General features: G+C 47.0%; 1 protein-coding gene across 1 annotated transcript in view; it reads right to left on the bottom strand.

Annotated features, from left to right (window-relative positions):
* SLC5A1 (solute carrier family 5 member 1) overlaps positions 1 to 19,630 on the bottom strand; it is a 53,599-nt gene extending 33,969 nt beyond the window's left edge. Inside the window, 2 exon segments of the mRNA NM_001009404.1 lie at positions 15,940 to 16,011; positions 19,482 to 19,630. Of these exon segments, the coding sequence (NP_001009404.1) occupies positions 15,940 to 16,011; positions 19,482 to 19,616 (207 nt within the window). The 5' untranslated portion in view covers positions 19,617 to 19,630.
* Between the last annotated feature and the right edge of the window lie 697 nt (positions 19,631 to 20,327).

Raw genomic sequence — 20,327 nt, 5'->3', positions numbered from 1 at the left:
AACATTGCATTTTTCAAAGATATACATATATCTAATAACATAAGCTAGAAGGCAAATTGGAAGTGTGTGTATTAAATACCCAAGAATGGAAGCCTGGGAGAGGAAAGGAGAATGGGACTGTGACTAGGAGATGAAGGAGGAAGTATCAGGGGAAACAAGAGAGGAATTTTGCACTGACTGGTCATGATACTGTACCATCAACTCAACTGCATCTGAGATCCAAGAGAACTCCAAAAAGTTCTAGAGTTTTTCTATATCCAGGAGGAGAAGGCAGAGCAACATTCGAAAAGCACCACACTAGTATTAATATAATTATCTCCAGTCTTGCTGAGCAATGCAGGGAGGCTCTATTTGTCTAAAAATCCCTAAGATGGTTCAAGTCTGGAACAAAACACATATTTCCCAAAAGGCAGATTATTGTTCCAAGGAACTGTCCTAACTCTCCGTCAATATATGATTTATAGCTGATATGCTTAATGCCATATGCCAAGTCATAGGAGAGGGTCTGGAGGTCTCCAGAACGATGAGGAGATGATGGTGTAAGTGGCTTCATTCATTCATTCCACAAATGTTAATTAGCACCTATTCAGTATGTCAAGCTCTATTCTAGACACTGGGGATTCCTCTCTGAAAAGCACTGACCGAAAAAAAAAAAGAAAATGAGAGATCAGTGCTGTGAAGAAAATAGAAAAGTGTGATAGAATGATCCTCTGTGGGGTGTCTAAACTGAGATCGAAATGATAAAAGAAGTCAACCATGCTGAGATAGAGGGAAAGCATTCTAGCAAAGAATGCTCTGGCCAAGTAGGAAGGTCATCGTGGTTGGAAAGCAGAAAGAAGGCCAGAGTGGCTGCAGTGTGTGCATCGAGTGAGACGAGGTTGGAAAGCTGGGAGGGGTACATCACGTAGGTCCAAGTGGGCCGCAGTAGGAGTGTGGGTCTCAGTCTGTGATGGGAAGCCACTGGAGGGTTTCAAGCAGGGGAGGGACAGGATCTAGCCTGTTTTCAAGGCTTTCTCTCAAGCATGTGGAGAGTGCAGTGCTGGGGGCAAAAGAGAAAACAGAGACATGCAGGAGGCAATTGCTGCTTGCAGGTGAGAAGGGGCAGTGGCCTGGCCTCCAGTGGTGGCAGCTGAGACAAAGGCAAGCACAGACGCTGGAGCACATTTCAGAAACAAAGTTGATGAGCCTTGTTGATGGGTCAGCTGTAGGAGACTGGAGAGAGGGGTCATCAAAGGTGATGCCTAGAATCAGGACTTCAGTGACTGGGTGGATGTCATTCACTGAGAAGGAAAACTGTGTACTTTAATTATTGCAGTTTAAGAATTTTCATCTTTTGTTGCCCATACTTTAAAGTGTGTTGAACAACATATGCTTACTTGCCTTAGTTAAAAGAATACGACCCAGTAAACTCTGCATAAAGAAGTAAATTACCGGGGACTTCCCTGGTGGTCCAGCAGTTAAGGATCTGCCCTCCAGTGCAGGGGATACAGATGCTATCCTTGGCCAGGGAACTAAAGCCCTCATGCGCCACTACTGCTGAGCCCACATGCAATGAAAAGATCCCAAATGCCACCACGAAGACCCAGCAGCCAAAAATAAAAATAATAAATTAAGTAATCAGGTAATAAAAAAAGAATTAAATCACCATTGCCTCTGATCATAAATTGAATTCTCATGATGTGAAAATTCTATTGTTTCACATTATATTTTGTCCTCATTAAACAAACATTAAAATACTTTGTGAGGGTAAAAGGAAAAAGAAAAGGAAAGAGGAGGAGGGGAAGGGGAAGCTAAGAGGAAAGCTGGCTGTTTAAGCACATCCACCTCCTCCTCAAAGCTTGGTGGGAATAACGGTCTACCTTTAATAAGAATTCCCTTCTGCATGTAGCCTGCCTGTCATGATCCATCATCTTTTTTTTTTTTTTCATTTATCATCTCTTACTCCATAAATGATTAAGCCTAATGTTGTACTATTAAGGGCACAATTATCAGTAATGATTAACTGCATTAGATTAACCTTAAGTTTAAGAAGTCCTCTCCAAGACCCCCCCAAAAGGGAGACAGTGGGCTTTAAGCAGCTGTGGGCTTTCCTGAGGCCGTCTGTCACCGTTTGATGGAGCGGCGGCCAGGGGAGCTCTGGGGACACTGGTCCAGGTGCAGCTCATTTCTATCACGGTCATCACTGCTCTCCAGTCGCTCACCCTGGCCTCATCTGAGCTCCTGCCCGTGGCTGCAGGACCTGCACTGAATCATTTTCACCTGACTCTGCCTTCACAATGGCACTGGCAGCCAGCACTTTTCACACAGTCCTTGTACAGGCTGTCATTATCTCCCAGTTTTTCTTTTAAAAAAAATTTTTTTAATTTATTGGCTGTGCCAGGTGTCAACACTCGGGCTCCTCGATCTTCGTTGTGGCGTGCTGAATCTTTAGTTTCGGCATGAGAACTCTTAGTTGTGGCACATGGGATCTAGTTCCCTGAACAGGGGTTGTTGTTGTTCAGTTGCCAAGTCATGTCTGACTCTTAGCAACCCCATGGACTGAAGGATGCCAGGCTTCCTTGTCCTTCACCATCTCCCAGAGTTTGCTCAAACTCAGGTCCATTGAGTCAGTGATGCTATCTAATCATCTCATCCTCTGCCACCCTCTTCTCCTTTTGCCTTCTATCTTTCCCAGCATCAGGGTTTTTTCCAATGAGCTCTTTGCATCAGGTGGCCAAGTATTGGAGCATCACTGATACTTCAGTATCAGTGCTTCCAATGACTATTCAAAGTCAGTTTCCTTTAGGATTAACTGGTTTGATCTCCTTGCAGGGGACAGGGGTTGCACCTGCCCTCACATCTTCTGCAGGCTAAGCTTTGTCTTCTCATGTGCCTGCTCCTCAAGAGCTACCTTTGTCACTCTCTCTGCTGTCCACAGCCCCAGCTGTGACCCCAGAAGGGCTTCAGACCTGAATAGACCAGTCCAGACATGACTGGGCTGAATAGCCAGCCTAAGCAGGCTACCCTTCGTGACTTCACATCTGTTTTTGACATCATGTGGCCTCAGGTACTCTTTCAAACCTGCCGCTCAGCACTGGGTTCTTGGCAGTGCTGAGGACAAAGCTCAGTACCTCTGGTTCCCATCATTGTCGGAGACTCTGCCTCTAAATTATCTGGACTATTTAACAAAAACAGGTTTCTTCTCATTGCAATTTAGATTCCTGATAATGTGCAATTATCAATACAGTGGCTCTTTCACTTAAAATTCTTTCCTTTAATCCCCCCAGGATTTGGCACAAATTTGATGTGTTTCCATGAGCCTTCTCTAAAGGGACAACTACTGAAACCACAAGGAAAACATCTGGCCAAATTCATTTCTCCATACCAACTGCAGTCGGTCCCCTGCATACAAACCTTCAAGTTGGGAACTTTCAAAGATGCAAATGCGGGTACCAGCCCGTGTACGCCAGCTGTTGTACTATTGTAGTTTTCAATGTATGTGTGTGTTTAGTCACTCAGTCATATCTGACTCTGCAACCCCAAGGACTGACTGTAGCCTGCCAGGCTCCTCTGTCCAGGGATTTCCCAGGCAAGAATACCAGAGAGGGTTGCCATTTCCTTCTCCAAGGGATCTTCCTGACCCAGGAGTTGAACCCACGTCTCCTACATTGGCATGCAGATTTTTTACCACTGAGCCACCTGCGAAGCCCTTTCAAGGTTCTGCACTGTAAGATTAGAAGTGTTTTCTTTATTTTTTGCATTTGTTTTTATGTATGTATTATTTCAGTGAAAAGTATTCTAAACCTATTACAATACAGTACTATACAGTTGACTGTGTTAGCTGAGTGCCTAGGCTCACATACAAGCATGCTGCTACGTATATAGGGGACTTACTGCATTAATGTCAGGAGCTGGAAGCTAGCAGGAACCGCATCTCTCTCTCAAACCAAAGGAAAACCTCAGTTCGTCTAATGATTGTTCCTTCAGTGTTCAGCCCTAGGGCTCCCTGCACCAATGCTACTCACAGAATGCCCTGCGGGCCTAGAGCATTGGCTTCAGCCAGGTGCTCAGAAGAACTATGAAAGTTCAGTCCCCACCCCAGACCCACTAAATCAGAGGAGTAAGAGTGGTTCTTATACACAGCAAAGCTAGAGAAGCCTGCCCTAGACTGTACTGAAAGTCGCTATTCCTTCTTAAACTTGTTGTGACCTCTTTTAGGGGGAACGGAAGTGCAGTGACTAATTACAATCTTGGGATGCTAACATGCGGAGGACCAAAAACTGGGGGTGAAAGAATCTCCTACTTACCTCTAGCGTTGTCTGGGGGGTTTTTTTAGTATTATTTTTATTTTAACACTTTCAGAGTTTTAAAGACCTGTTACCATGGCACTCAGGCTACAAAGTGGGAGACACTGTCACTTCCCCATATGCCAAGAGAACAGCGCATGAACTGGAACAAGCTTTGGCCAATCTCACTGGTGAAACCCTAGAACTGGCAGGCTCAGTTGGATAAAGACTGCCAGAGGATCTTCACACCACAGGAAAGCTATTGAGACAATTCAAATGGAAATCTACACAAGCCACTCAAAGGCTCTTTGGGAAATTCTTCCACAAACACTTCGTCACCTCAAGAGATGGAGTCATAAGAGTTCCCAGAGGGTGACCTCAACCACCAGAGTCAATCAGTAGTGCCAACTGGAGGGCTCTTCTTTTCTGCCATGGCATGCAACTGGGAAGAGGACTTACAGGCTCTCAGTGGCCTTTGTAAACTAGCCCTGTCCTTCTTCTCCAGTCCCAGTAGCCCCCACCTCCACCACTAATGCCTTCCAAGTCCTCCGCACTCCAGTTAAATCACACAGACCCAGCCTCCTAGGCATACTCAGGAGGCTTTCCTGCCTCCTGCTTCTGTTTGGACCATTTCCTTCGGCTTGGAATTCCTTCTCCATCAAGTTTTACCTGCAAAAACACTACCCCCATGTTCAGAGAGAAGCCCAGTCCTACCTCTCTGCTGACACCATCCAGAGCCAGGCTCTTCCTCCCTGGCATTGCCCCGTGTGTTGCCTGTTGCACTTTCCCGGCGCCTATCAGGCCCCATTTTGGTAATTGCTTCTGTATAAGCACTGTTCCCCAAACATCCTCTAGCTCTTGAAGACCATTCGTGTTTCCACTTAGCACAGGACCTTCCTTGCACATGGCAAGCACTCTGTAAAAGCGTGCTGAGTGAGCGTGCGGGTGGGTGAGTGACAGCAAATCCTTGGAGCCTCCTCCTGGGGAAACAGCAGGAACCAAGTGACCAAATGCCCCTGTGTTGCACTGATTCCCACTGGCTGCATGACATCAGGACTCTTAATGGGGACATGCCCAGGATGGCTTTCTTCTGAGGAAGAGACAATAAACCTGCCCTGCCAGGCCCACAAGGAGCCCATAAAAACAGTGGGGCTCACTAGAGTCTATGAACTGCTCTGAGATGTCAATAGGGTGACCTGGAAGCTTAGTGTTAGTAAAAACAAGACCTCAAGGAGGGGTCCGACCTTGTGTGCATCTGGATCACACTTGTATTTCTGATTCCTCCCTCATCCTTTGGGGAACTGGTCTAACCTAAATTAACATCTTGATTTCCTAGTAAAGAGTCTTTTCACAGGGGAAGTTTGAGAAGGTTTAATCTTTGACCCTCACCATCTCTTAGGGATGACATTTCCTGGTTGGGGACAGAAGAGAAGGTGGGGTTCCTACATTCAGGCTATTTCACTTCTTGAGGCTCTGGTAAATATTTAGACACAGGCCTTCTCAAGAGTCATCATAATCTCTGTTTACTCTACATCAACTCACATTCCCCATGGACAAAGGTGGCCTTTCACTTCTTATCTTCATGAACTCTCTCTTTGTCCCAGGAACCAAACAAGTGTGAAATCAGGAAACCACTGCCAAAGCTGTCATCTTCCCAGAGGCTGTAGGTGGGTGAGGTCTTCTGCCGGCACTAATAGGTCAAGGAGGCTAGAGACCAGTCCTCTCACAAACTCAGACAAACTCGTCCTTAGAATCATTGACAACTCAGGGCCCCTCACCTGAAGGGCCTGATCAGGATGCATGATCTCTCCCCTACGCTGGCCCCCCTTCAGTTCCCAAGTACCCCAAGCTCCTCCCCACCTCAGGCCTTTGACCATTCTGTTCCTTCTGCTTGGATTGCTCTTTCCCCAATCTTCACATGGCTGCCTCCTCCTCATCCTTCAAAGCTCAATCTAAAAACGGCCTTCCCTGATCCTCTTGTGTAGGTTAAGACTCAAAACACTGCCTTACATTGAAACACGTATACTATCATGTAAGAAACGAAGTGCCAGTCTATGTTCAATACAGGATACAGGATGCTTGGAGCTGGTGCGTGGGGATGATCCAGAGAGATGATATGGGGTGGGAGGTAGGTGGGGGATTCAGGATTGGGAGCTCGTATACACCCATGGTGGATTCATGTCAATGTACGGCAAAACCAATACAGTATTGTAAAGTAAAATAAAGCAAAAATAAAATTTAAAGCAAATAAATAAAAGCAAAAAAAAACACACACACACACACTGCCTTATTACCACTCACCGCTGTAATTTTAGATACATTTTGTAAGAAGTTGTGTCACACACACACACAAATATATACCAGGACCTAACACAGATTGACACACAGCAGCTAATCAGCATGCAAATGTGGGATGAAATCACAGCAATGCAAATATAAGTAAATGGCTGAATTCATACTTTAACAAGGAGGATTTGGAGATGAGACACAGGGATAAGGAGGACGATAAGGGATAATGATGATGATGATAAGAATGGCCAACCTGGATTGCACTAGCTGAATGCTATTCTAAGAGATTTACATGTATTAACTAACTCAGTCCTCAAAACAGCTCTGTGATGTAGGCGCTATGATCTCTATTTTGAAGTTGAGAAAACTGAGGCAGGAGAGACTAAGTAACTCACCCTAGGCCACGGAGATAGGAATGGATGGAGCTGGGGTTCAAACCAAGGCAGCCTGGTTCTTAATCCCGACTCCAAATCACCCCCCTAACATAAAGCTTACCCAAAAAGAAACAACCTCAAAATGAGCCGTGTCACTGGTAGACTGGGCAAGCCCAGATCTAACTTGAGTGATGCAAAGACTTCATCTTGGCTGATAGTCTCAGCACTCTTCTGACTTCCACCAACTGGCGACATTGATTATAGGTTACTTTTCCCTTTCTCTGTCGACGAAAGCACTAACGTGTTGGAGAATGCTGGGAAGGCAGCCAGAGGCAGAGGAGAAGCCAAGAACTTAGGTACAAACTAGAGGACAGGAACTTGGCTACCCTCCAGGCAGCTGAGGCCTTGGGACACAAAGAATACGTGGGGGAGTGAGCACCTGCATGGGAATCAGAGAAACTCCTCTGAGGAGACCAACAAGCCTTGAAGAATGGGAGGGAAATGGGTCCAGAAAAGAGAGAGGGAGAGAGAAGGACGAGGGGGAGAGCGAGAGAGAGGAGGAGGAGGAGGCGAGCAGAGGGGAGGAAGAGGAGGAGAAGGAAAAGAAAAAAGAGGAGGAGGAAGAGAGAGAACAGGTTCTTCAAGAGCTGAGCAGACACTGACACGGCAGGTAAAAAAACTCTTACCAGGAAGGCAACACAGATATGCAGGAACTGACAAGTTTTGCAAAATCTTGACTCGAACTGAGAGAAACTACGTGTCTGAAATAACAAGGAAGCACGGTCACACCAGATTTTACCATGGTGTCCTGTATGAGCTAAAATCGGGCACTCTGATTAGGGCCAGGCTTGGTTTTCCAGTTTTACCGCTAAAACTGAGCCTAAAAAATATATCCTAAAGGGAAAAATGAGGTGTACATAGTTACAGAAGTGTGGAGCACTGCTGGAGGCAGGTTTTCACTGGGACCTCCTGAGTTCTTAACACTGTCTACACTGTGCAATCACTGCGCCAGCGTAGAATGTAGGCTGAGGGCTCAGGTGACATCAACAAAGGGATCCGGCCTGAGGGTCTGGGGACACAGCTCTCCTCCCTCTCACTCTTTCAGTTCAGTACCTACTGGATGCAAGGCCTTGGACTAGGTGTTGGAAGAGATTTTGTTTTTAATTGATTAAGGGAAATACAGCTCAGCTCTGAGATAAATGAAAGCACACACAGCTTCATGCAGTCAGCAGGAAGAGAGGGCTTCCTGGAGACTTGGCAGTCACCTCCACCCAGGCTTATGAAGGTCAAGTACCTGTCTGTCTCCCATCTCACATTTTCCCGACCTTGATCCCCAAGTGAGCTCTCTGCTTCTCCTGTGTCCATTCACTTCACTCCTGCTTTCCTCTCACTCATGAGTTCCCACTTAGGTCTCAGGCCTACCAGATTCTTCCCAGAGGCCACTCCTAAGTGGCTGACCTTTGATCTGATCCCTAGGTTTTAGACTCAGTGACAAAATCAGATACATTTCACTCAAAAGAGTTTAAGAAGTATGAGACGCTGTCCTCTTCTCAGAAAACTTCCATCAGGGTCTCTGGTCAAACATAAATGAAAGAATGTCTTGGTTTTCAGATAAACCTGTAGACCATGCCTATAGATCTCATAAATTTCCATCTCAAAGAATAAGGAGAAAGAGACCTGAGCAACCAGAAGAACAGGGAGAACCCTAGCTCTGTTCTTATCTTGTGGGAACGTGGAGTTAATCGTCAATCTTGCTGGATGGCTGAGGATTCAATCAGATAAGTAGCTGAAGAAAGAACAAGAGCTAAACCTAAGAGTTTATCGTACGCCAGATTCTATTCTGAGACTGAATGTGCATCTTCACAACAACCTCAAGTAAGTACTGTTTCTCTGTTATAAGAAAACAAATGTAAGTCACCGAGGTATTCAGTAACTCAAACAGGGTCACACAGCTAGTGAGGGGCAGAGGCTGAATTTGAACCCAAGCAGCCTGACTTCAGAGCCCAGGCCTGAATAAGAGGTCAACAAACTAGAGCCTATGGGCCAAATCTGGCCCTCTGCCTGTTTTGTAAATAAAGCTTTATTGGAACACAGCCATGCTCATCCATCTTATTGTCCATGGCTGCTTTCATGCTGCAACAGCAAGGTTAAGTAGTCGTGGCAGAGATTGTATAGCCTCCAGAAATATTTACTCTCTGGGCCTCTGCAAAGAAAGTTTGTCAACCTGTGGCCTAAACCACGGTGAAATGCTCCTCTCTGATGATTCTCAAATAGTAAAGGAAGGAAAGGAACTGTGGCTATTGAGAGACACACAGCCATCCTATCTCCACTGGTGATGGACTGGCTAGGATGATGGTTCCTTCCTCTGTGGTGTGGAATCTCAGCATTCCAGCCCTGGTCAAGGCTTTGAGATCTTGATCTTACTATCTCCCACATAGAAGAGACTCTCTGAGACTCAGAGACGCTAATGATTGGCCTAATAATAAATCTAGGGCAAGGCAAATCCTCCAGCTCCTTGTGAGATCCCTACTCCCTTTGGATACTAACTTCTGAAGCATTTGAAAATGCCTTGAGGTTTGTTAAAGGTTGGCTCAGCCCTGTTGTACCTGCTGCTCCATGAAGCTGGCTCTGCCAATGGTTCTGGCTGGTAACCAAACTCTCCTCCAAAACAAAAGTTCTCTTTTGGGCTGTGTACATGGTGCTCTACCTCTCTGAGTAATTTCTGCTGCCACTAGCCAAGGCATGGGGAATTTCCCCTTCAAAGCTCACCTTCCTGGTTTCACATCTCCTACACCCTCAAAAAATCATTACAACACAGCACCCAGGCAGTTGTTCATCAACACACCAAGTCATGGTGCTACAGAAAAGGGACTCCTGGCCCACAGTTACGTAAGGTTTCATTTTACTCACGAGGTTTCCGTGTTTCTCAGTGGGCTTGGCTTGCCTCAAGTGACTCACACTTCTGAGTCAAAGACCCCGGCCTGGCTATCTTTGTGAGCTAATTCCTCCTATAACGCAGCCCTGGAGTCCTTGCTCCTCCTCCAGACGGTCCCTCACTTCTATCCCCAGGTCAAGCACAAACTCTCTATCTCTCAGCCTCATTAACTTTTTAGGAACGGAATCTTTTTCCAGAGTGCCTGGACCTCCACCTGTTACAGATCACAACCGTACTATTCAAAGTCACCAAAACCCCCAGGTATACCCAAAAAAACTGGTCTCTCCTCTGTCCAACCTTCTTTCAGACTTTATGAGCTCTGATTTCCACTTGCTTTTCTCATGGAGGACTATCCAAGCCCTTGGGGTTTCAGGTATATCAGTCCAAGGTCAGCGCAAGTCCTCTCCTCCTAAAACCCCCTGGGACTATCATTCTGAAGCTTCTCTGCTTGCTCATCCTTGTTGCTGTTGTTTAGACACTAAGTCGTGTCCAACTTTTTTGCAACATCACGAACTGTAGCCTGCCGGGCTCCTCTGTCCATGGGATTTCCCAGGCAAGAATACTGGAACGGGCTGCCATTCCCTTCTCCAGGGGATCTTCCCAGCCCAAGGACTGAACCCAGGTCTCATGGACTGCAAATGGATCCTTTACCATCTGAACCACCACAGAAGCTCAAAACACAGGTTGGGGGGTTGCTCACCCTACTACAGCACAAAGCAACAGAGCTAAAGGCAGGTGAAGGGGACATAGGAACAACCGGAGGCTGAGAGAGACGTCAGCTCTGAGAGCCTGTGGTCCCTGCGATATCCTCCTTGAGCCAGTACACTCGAGAACTGATATTCCGACAATAAATTTCCAGACCAATGACAGGTTTAAACTGACTTTGTATTTTAGTCCAAAGGGAAATTTACAAGTATAAAAGTATAGTTTTGATGCAGTTTAGGCTATTTTTCAAGTTTGAAAAGTACTTTGATTTGCATTTTCTTGCATGCTGTGTTGTCCTTTCAAATGTGTACTGCAATAGTTTTAAAATCATTTTAAACTTTAGAATGGAAATCATTATTATTTTTCTTCTAAATTAGAGGTTTTTGAATTTCATAAGTTAGCAGAACATTGACCTCAAACAAAATCTTAGTAGAGTCCCCTCATATAAAGTATGAAAAAACCGTGTTGCTGGGAAGGAGAGCAAAAGCAGCCCCTGAAGCATCTCTGCAGCTTCCAAAGGTGTTAGTAGCTCAGTCGTGTCCGACTCTTTGTAGGTGGATTCTTTACCACCTGAGCCACCAGGGAAGCCCAAGGGTTGTAGTGAACATTCTTTTAAGGACTATATCTTAGACTATAACCACACTTTGAAAGTGAAAAGTGAAAGTGTTTGTTGCTCAGTCATGTCCGACTCTTTGGAACACGATGGGCTATAGCCCGCCAGGCTCCTCTGTCCATGGAATTCTCCAGGCAAGAATACTGGAGAGGGTAGCCATTCCCTTCTCCAGGGGATGTTCTTGACCCAGGGATCGAATCTGGGTCTCCTACATTGCAGGTGGATTCTTTACCATCTGAGTCATCAGGGAATCCTATAACCACACTTTGCTGAATCTAAAACACCAACTATTGTAAGACATACCATGTAGCACAAAGCTTGCCACTTAAAGTGTGACATGCCACTGACTGTCAGTCCCAGAGCTGTAAAAATGTGGTCAGTGTGTAGCTGGAATCGATGATTTACAGTAGGTATAAATAAATTGCATATAAATCGTGTTCATTTACTCACACAGTCAATGTGAAAGTTAAATTTAAGTGATGTGGCAGCAATGGCTTTATATAAATGCCAGCTTCCAGGTACTGGACATCTGACAAGTGCCAACTGAGGGGTTCTGTCCTGAGTCTCCTAACCTTCCTTCCACATGTTAACATTTGCCTTTACTGAGCCCCTGCCAAGCACCTAACCTTCCTCTTGAGAAATCTGTATGCAGGTCAGGAAGCAACAGTTAGAACTGGACATGGAACAACAGACTGGTTCCAAATAGGAAAAAGAGTACGTCAAGGCTGTATATTGTCACCCTGCTTATTTAACTTCTATGCAGAGTACACCATGAGAAACGCTGGACTGGAAGAAACACAAGCTGGAATCAAGATTGCCGGGAGAAGTATCAATAACCTCAGATATGCAGATGACACCACCCTTATGGCAGAAAGTGAAGTGGAACTAAAAAGCCTCTTGATGAAAGTGAAAGAGGAGAGCAAAAAAGTTGGGTTAAAGCTCAACATTCAGAAAACGAAGATCATGGCATCTGGTCCCATCACTTCATGGGAAATAGATGGGGAAACAGTAGAAACAGTGTCAGACTTTATTTTGGGGGGCTCCAAAATCACTGCAGATGGTGATTGCAGCCATGAAATGAAAAGACGCTTACTCCTTGGAAGAAAAGTTATGACCAACCTAGATAGCATATTCAAAAGCAGAGACATTACTTTGCCGACTAAGGTCCATCTAGTCAAGGCTATGGTTTTTCCTGTGGTCATGTATGGATGTGAGAGTTGGACTGTGAAGAAGGCTGAGCGCCGAAGAATTGATGCTTTTGAACTGTGGTATTGGAGAAGACTCTTGAGAGTCCCTTGGACTGCAAGGAGATCCAACCAGTCCATTCTGAAGGAGATCAACCCTGGGATTTCTTTGGAAGGAATGATGCTAAAGCTGAAGCTCCAGTACTTTGGCCACCTCATGCGAAGACTTGACTCATTGGAAAAGACTCTGATGCTGGGAGGGATTGGGGGCAGGAGGAGAAGGGAACGACCGAGGATGAGATGGCCCGATGGCATCACGGACTCAATGGACGTGAGTCTGAGTGAACTCCGGGAGATGGTGATGGACAGGGAGGCCTGGCGTGCTGCGATTCATGGGGTTGCAAAGAGTTGGACACGACTGAGCGACTGAACTGAACTGAACTGCCAAGCACAGTGCTGAGTGCTGTACATGCATAATCTCATTTAATCCTGACAAGAGTCCTCCACAGTAGGTATTATTCTCCTACTCTATAGGAGAAACTGAAGCTCAGGGAAGTTCAGTGACTTGCCCAAAGTCATACAACTAATACATGAAGCAGGTCAGATGGGCTGACTTCAAAGCCCATGCTCATTCTACTCTAGAATTTTTTGGAATCAGAGCATTTTCAGAATTGAGAGGGACTTAGAGGTCACTGCATCCCTAGTCAAGAATCCCCTTGGGGTTTCCCTGGCAGCTCAGCGGTAAGGAGTCTATCTATCAATGTAGGAGACACGGGTTCAATCCCTGATCACGGAGGATTCCACATGCGTGGGAGTAACTAAGCCCGTGTGCCACAACTACTGAGCCCGTGCTCTCGAGCCCTGGAACCACAACTATTGAGCCCACATGCCCTAGAGCCCGTGCTCTGCAACAAGGGAAATCGGCCGCAACAAGAAGCCTGTGAGTGCAACCGGAGAGGAGCCCCTGCTCGCCCCAACTAGAGAAGCCTGTGCGCAGCAGAAAGACCAGCACCACCAAAAATAAATAATTTTTTTAATAGAGCTATCTGGACAGGTTAGATTTTTAATTTGTTGCCCATGGTTAATTTCCACAAAGAACCTTCTCCTAGAGCTCTGGGCTTCTTGCTGTTCTCTACGTTTAAGACTTTGAAGGAAACAAAGGATTCCCCTATGTTAGCACTGGGAAGTGTAGAGTCTTAACCACTGGACCACCAGGGAAGCCCCTGAGAAGCTTAAAAAAATGCAGATTCTTGGAGCCTTCTTTCAAGGTGTTTTAATCTAGTGGAACCCTGGAATGAGGCCCTGGAATCTGTATTTTTAAAAGTACACCAGGTGACCTGGATACATGGGCAGTTTATAAACCTTTCATATAATCTCATGAAACCCTAGATACCATTGTCGGAAGAAGAAGAATAAAATTTCAGCCTCATCAAGGAAGCAGGTACTTCTCCACAAAAGAGGAATGATGTCACGTTGGTCAGAATAATCCAGCACTGAGACAGGAGTAAGGAAGACAACACCCACAGGAAATCCACATAAACCTCTGAACCTGACTTGTTTGGTCAGGGTGGGGTGGAGCCAGTTCCTCTTATCAACCAACTCTCAACCCAGATCCAAACCCAAGTGTCATCAGGAAGGAAGACATCATCACTGGTTAAGATGTGATGTGTTCCCAGGCCTAACCTAAAATGTCTGTCTCCTAGGGTGGTTCTGCCCCATGCCTCTGCCTTCTCATCAGCTTCTCCAAGACCCAGAGAGTGGAAGCTAAGGCCTTATCCCTAATGACTCAGCCCGAGGAAGTTTACATGAAGAGATATGAGTTTCCTGTTAAGGTGGGAGGAAGGAAGTAAAAGAGGTCTGGATGCAAACCGAGGCTGTATGAACACATGGCAGGCTTCCTCTTGGGGGTGCTGAAGCATTCAGTGGGGTGGGGTGCCAGTTTCCAAACAACTAAAGGAAACTTCAAAGTCTTACTCGGTTTTCTAATTCAGCAAATCTCAAGTCCACTGAGATTTCGTGCCAGCCTCTGCTCTGAAGTCTGTAGAGCAGCAGTGCCCGATAGAACTCTCTAAAATGATGGAAATGTTCTAGATCCACAGCATCGAATATGGTGGCCACCATCCACATGTACCTATTAAGCACTTGAAGCATGGCTAGTGTGGCTGAGGAAATAAATTTTCGATCTTATTTTAATTTCAATTTAAAAAGTGGTTAGTGGCTACCATATTGGACACTGCAGTTCAGCCTTGTCATGAACTTGGTGGTCACAACTTTTAGAAAAGCATCAAAGGCCAAAGCATGAGAAGATAAAATGTGTCATGAGAGACCACCACAAGGGGCCCCCACAGAAGTCAGCAGCTGCCCAGTGTTCTTGGCCACCTTAAGGATAAGGAGAAATGACTTCAGGGATAAAGCTGGCAGCTGCGAAGATACCAATTTACTTACTTGCTTCTTTTACATTTTGATGGTGCAGTGTAGTGTATGGGCTCTTGACTCCCCAACCAGAGATCGAACCTGTACCCTCTGCTGCAGAAGCGTGGAGTCTTGACCACTAGACTGTCAGCCACGTCCCAAGATGCTAATAATTAACTCCCATCTCCGAATAACTGATCAGAGGGCAGCTGCAGGAAGGTCACGGCTTCCTCCTACCTTCTGTGCCGTGTGTTATGACGGTGACAGTCTCTGCTTTCTCACTTCTCTTCCTCCATAGCTGTCACTCTCTTCTCATTGTATGTACACTTCATTAACCCCCTTTCACCAGCCAGTCCTGCTTCTATCTTAGGCCCAAGGAACTGCACAATTTGGTCAATCTGGTCAAATTAGTTTCAATGAGAACTCTGGATAGAACCGGTCATTGGGCTGACCTGATGACCCAGCAAAGCCCTGGGGTGACAGGATGGAAGGGCCCTCCCACTTTCTCTTCCTGCGTATGTCTCTTCTATGCGCATGTCCTATGATTGGGATTCTTCTGCCCATGTGCAAATGTCAGGGAAAACACTGCGCATACATACAAAATACAAAATCCACCAAGAGATGAGGAGAACTGTGACTGGGGACAGTAGGGGCTCCTCCTGCAGCTACTCTTCAAGTATTTGTTGAGAGCCTCCTGGGGATCAGGCCCAGTGTCAGCCTCCTGATGTAGACAGAGAAATTCTCTCCTCTGTAGAACTTGAAGCAAAAAGAACTACTATTTACTGAGTTTCTACCCCATAAGAGGGTCTCCACTTCTATAATCCTCCTAGAAGGTAAATATCATCACTACCATCTTACAGAAACTGACATGGAAGCTCAGACGTGCCCAAGATCACCTTGGGCTAGGTGCTCTTTTTGCTCTTCCACACTGTCCTCGTTGTGAAGTCTTTCCTCTATTTATCCCTTGAAAAAAATGTCAAGCATTATTTCTTTAAAGCTTGTTCCCTTACCACTGCAGATTAAGGTGAATTGGTGACCTGGTGAGAAGGTGATCCATTTTTCAGCATCAAAGGCAAGAAGAAAGAATCACCACCTCCCAGAGCCAACAAGAAAGTGGGGAATATCATAGTTCAGGGAAATATGTATTTCAGAGAAAACTTACCGGCCACCACACCATACTTCGACCTGCCAGGAAGAAGCCTCCAACAGTCCCACGGTTAGTGGAAAACATGGCCTAGGGAGGAAGCGTCAAAAACTTAACAGAAAACCAGAACAGAGTACCCTTGCCAGCCAAGAGGACACCCCCCGTCTCCCCATTATTCGCACTTTCTTCAACCTACTTTACTTTCTGAAACAATTCCACACTCTAGGACATCAGGTCTTAGCTCGGTACCAGGAAGAATTTCCTTGCCACCAGAATCATCCAGAGATGGAAATAGCGCCCCTGGGGGAGGTTTCTGCCGGAAGTTTTGGAGTCAAGTGCTGACAATTTGGAGGCTTCCCAGGTGGCTCAGTGGTAAATAATTCATCTGCCAATGCAGAAGATGCAGGTTTGATCCCTGGGTTGGGAAGATCCCCTGGAGTAGGAAATGGCAACCCACTCCAGTATTCTTGCCTGGAAAATCCCACAGACAGAGAAGCCTGGCGGGCTAGAGGCCATAGGGTCGCAAAGAGTTGGACGCAACTGAGTACACACACATGCTGACAATTTGTCAAGGTGATTTTGTCCAGTGGTTTAACAAGAGATTTGCGAATAGGATGAAGAGGGTTGAGCATGATCAAGTTAGGCCCCCGCTTTCTGAGAATATGTGAGGGACACTGCAGCAGTGGAAGCGGTGGTAAGGACCATGGAGAGGGCGTCCCCAGAAAGGACAGAGTCTTAGGGAGGGGGAAGGGTGACATATTGGAAAGAGCACTGCCTTTGGCATCGAAAGTTCTGGGCTCTGGTCCCAGCCCTGGGGCTGATTCCTCTGAGTGGCTTCTAGTCACCCTCTCTGCTCCTCGTCTGTTAAATAGAAAGGTTGGGCTCCCCACCACGACTCAGGCATCCAATGATGCTATTAATGCAAATGCCACATAAAGCAGGGGTCAGTACGTTTTTTTTCCATTAAGAAAAAGGACATGTGACGTGAGTTAGTGCTCAGGTGTGTCCAACTCTTTGCAACCCCATGGACTGTAGCCCACCAGGCTCCTCTGTCCATGGGATTTTCCAGCCCAGGGATCAAACCCTTGTCTCCTGCATCTCCTGCATCAGCAGGCAGATTCTTTACCACGGAGCTACCTTGGACACTCTAAGAAAAAGGGCCAGGTAGTAAATAGTTTAGGCCTTACGGGATATATATGATCTCCACTACATATTCTTTTTATTGGTTTGGTTTTCTACAACCCCTGAAAACCATTTTTTTTTTTAATCTTAACTTGTAAGCCATACAAAAATAGGCTGTGGGCCAGATTTGGTCCATGGGCTGTAGTTTAGCAATGCAAGCACAAAGTGTTTCAGGATATCTTAAGTCTTCCAGAAGGAATAGTCAGCCGAAAAGGATACAAAATTCCCCATAGAAAGTGGTGAAAGACACATGGAACTATACCCTAAAGAAATAAGAAATGAGACAGCATTTTCCAGTGATTAAAAGGATTTTTTTAAAAAAAGAAAAAATATTGGAAGTGACAGGGATGGACAAAGGGATGTTGGCCTGGGTGTCTTTTCTAAGTTGGGGAAGCACAGTGGGCCTGGATCGCTATTTCTGCAGCTTGGAGATCACACAGGAGTCAGGATATCCATCCCTGAGCCAAACCACTCTTGACACTCCATTGGAAAAAAGAAACTTAAATTAGAAGAAAGCCAGCATGTTAAATGATCAGGGGGTTGGAGGCACTGACTAATAGCGAAAGACTAACTGTAGACAAACACTAACAGGCTCATTAGGCAGCATTTAACAAGACAAGTAATAAGAATTCACAGACATCTGAGAAGTGTAAACACCATAACCATCGGGACTGGCAGGGCTAAAATGAGACTGGTTAGGGGAGCTGAGCTCATCGACAACTGTGAGGGAGACAGGAGGTACAGCTAGCAAACGATGGATTCCCAGCTCACTTGCAGCACTTACTAACACAAGCTGGGGTGAGGATGAAGGCAGGCAGGGTGGAGGAGCACATGGTGCCATGGGAAACTGACAGTCAGTGACCCGAGCTCCACGAATCACAACCTCAGGCAAATCACAATCACACAGAGCTTCGATTTCTTATTCTGTAAAATGAGGATTAGCATTCCTGCCTTCCTGGTGGTAGGCTTGAGATGTCCTATCCATCTGACCACTTTTGCCCATTTTACTTAAAAGAACAAAAATCGTTCAGGGTCTGACTCATACCCTGGAGAGCAAATGATAGTATTGGGTTAGCCAAAAAGTTTGTTTGGGTTTTTCTGTAAGATGTTGGACAAACACAAATGAACTTCTTGGTCAACCCAATTATATTTTTAAAAGATTCCCAGAATCCATAATGAACTTTCAGATGCATCTCCCAGACCCTCACAGCCATTTATGAGGAGTCATAAGAACAGGTAAGATTGTACCCATTACACAGCTGAATAAACTGAGACTGGGCAGAGTTACCAACATTGAAAGAACACTGGAAGGTGTAGAAGCCAGTGCTAAACCTGAGAACCTTGGCCCCTGGCTGGACTTTCCACAGAGTCTAGGAAGCTGAGGCTAGAATCAGTCACATAGACCCCTTGTGACACTTAAGGCCTTCAGTCACATCTGGTTTCTTTTTAAATTACACTTTTCTTTTTAAAAATCAATACTTCCCTTTTTCTGTTAAAAAAAAAAAAACCTCTATGACCATGAAGGGGTTAATGTCCACTCTCTTCTCCTCTAAGTCAAAAGACTCCAATCAGCTGCTAGCACCTCGGCTTCCTGGCCTGTCGCCCCCCATGAAGGCCTTTGAGAGTGACTGGAAGATGTTCGCACTTAAAACACCTGTCTTCCAGTTGCTAGGTGTGCCAGAGTCTGTCCCAAGTGAAATTTCCAGGTTCAGGACTGTTAAGAACAAGTTTCTCTGGTTTGGTGTGTCCCCGAGTCCCGAGAGGGAGCCCAGTCACTTCCTCTCCCCAGCCCAGCCCAGGCCACGCTCCGGCCTTCCTCCTCCTCCCCCCTCGTCTCCCTGGGCCCAGCTTTCCCAGCTCGTTCTCACTCCAGCCCCTGCACAGGGCACAGGGCCTCTCCCAGGAGGGGCCGCCCGAGAGCACCTGCAGCTGGCAGGTGCAGTGTCCTTCCTGACCCACCTGTTTCTCTTCCATCTGACTAAAGGCAGGAGGTAGTCACCTCCCTGGGGCTCACTCCTCAGCCCTGGGACCCTCCCTGGAGCTTCAAGCTGGTCCTCTGCTGCCTCTCAAGCCCCCAGCCTCTCCAATCTCTCACTCTCCTTCTCTGCCCACTGGCCTGGGATGCAGGAGCCTCCCTGGACACTGACCAGCATCCTTTCACTTCTGCTCACCCTTGCTTGCCCCTCACCTCACATGGTGCCCCTGAACTCCTCTCAGACGTTTCCAAGTCACTTCCACCTGGCTCCACACACCCTCAGCCCACCACCCTCCCCTCCTCGGGCTTCACCAAGACCGTGGCTTCTCCACAGGCCCCCTTCTCCCTCCTTCCCCTTGGCCCTTGCACCCTCAAACCCCGTGTTTCAGAACCCCCCACCTACCCACAGCCCGACAGCCATCACCACCACGAAGTAGATGACGATGACAGAGATGTCAGCTGCATTGCGGATGCGCTCGTAGGCCTGGAGGGGCTCGGCGGTGGCCGTGGCCGGGGGGCTCCAGGTGCTGCTGTCCATAGTGGCAGCTGCAGCGCGTCCCTCCTGCCCGGGCTGTTGGTTCCTTATACGGCCTCCAGGTTAATCATCAGCCCGGGGAGGGGACCCGGGGAGTCTGGCAGCAGGACTGTCGTGCAGGGGCCCCAGTGCTGGTCAGGGAGCAACTCTGAGTGCAGAATGAGGAGGAGCTGGCAGAGCTGTCGGCAGGAGGTGGGCGGGTAGGTAAAGGCTCTCCAGAGAGCGGGGTGGGGCCGGCCAGGGGGTGGTGCCCGCGGAGCACAAAACCCCACTGTGCTCCCATTGCTGGGCACCCAGCAGCCTCGCCTGGCCTGCTGTGGGGCCACACCCAGGCCAGGGCTCCAGCACTTGTATTGAGGAGCCAGGCTGCCTGGGGCTGGAGACCTCAAAGCTGCAGATCACTTGCCCGCGGACCGGTCTCGTGTTCCCAGCAGACCTGGCTTCTCCATGTGTGACAGGCATGCAGGACTGTCCCAGGAATCAGCCAAGTTCTTGGTCTCCGTGGAGAACATTCTGGGGAAAATCAGAAGTTGCTGGATGTTGCTGAAGAAAAGTCAGCGTGGTGACAGTATCTTAGCCAAAGGGATGACCACTCACCCACCCGCCTTTCTGCTCCTCTACAGCCTGCAGCACCCCCGCGCACGACTAACCCAACTTAAGGAAGGAGACACCGAGACTGGGAAGGGGACTCCCCGGGAGCTATTTCCTTGCCTT

Source organism: Ovis aries, chromosome 17 (assembly GCF_016772045.2).
Source record: "Ovis aries strain OAR_USU_Benz2616 breed Rambouillet chromosome 17, ARS-UI_Ramb_v3.0, whole genome shotgun sequence".
NCBI lineage: Eukaryota > Metazoa > Chordata > Mammalia > Artiodactyla > Bovidae > Ovis > Ovis aries.
The sequence above is the reverse complement of the archived record's forward strand: the minus strand, read 5'-3'. Positions and strand labels throughout refer to the sequence as shown.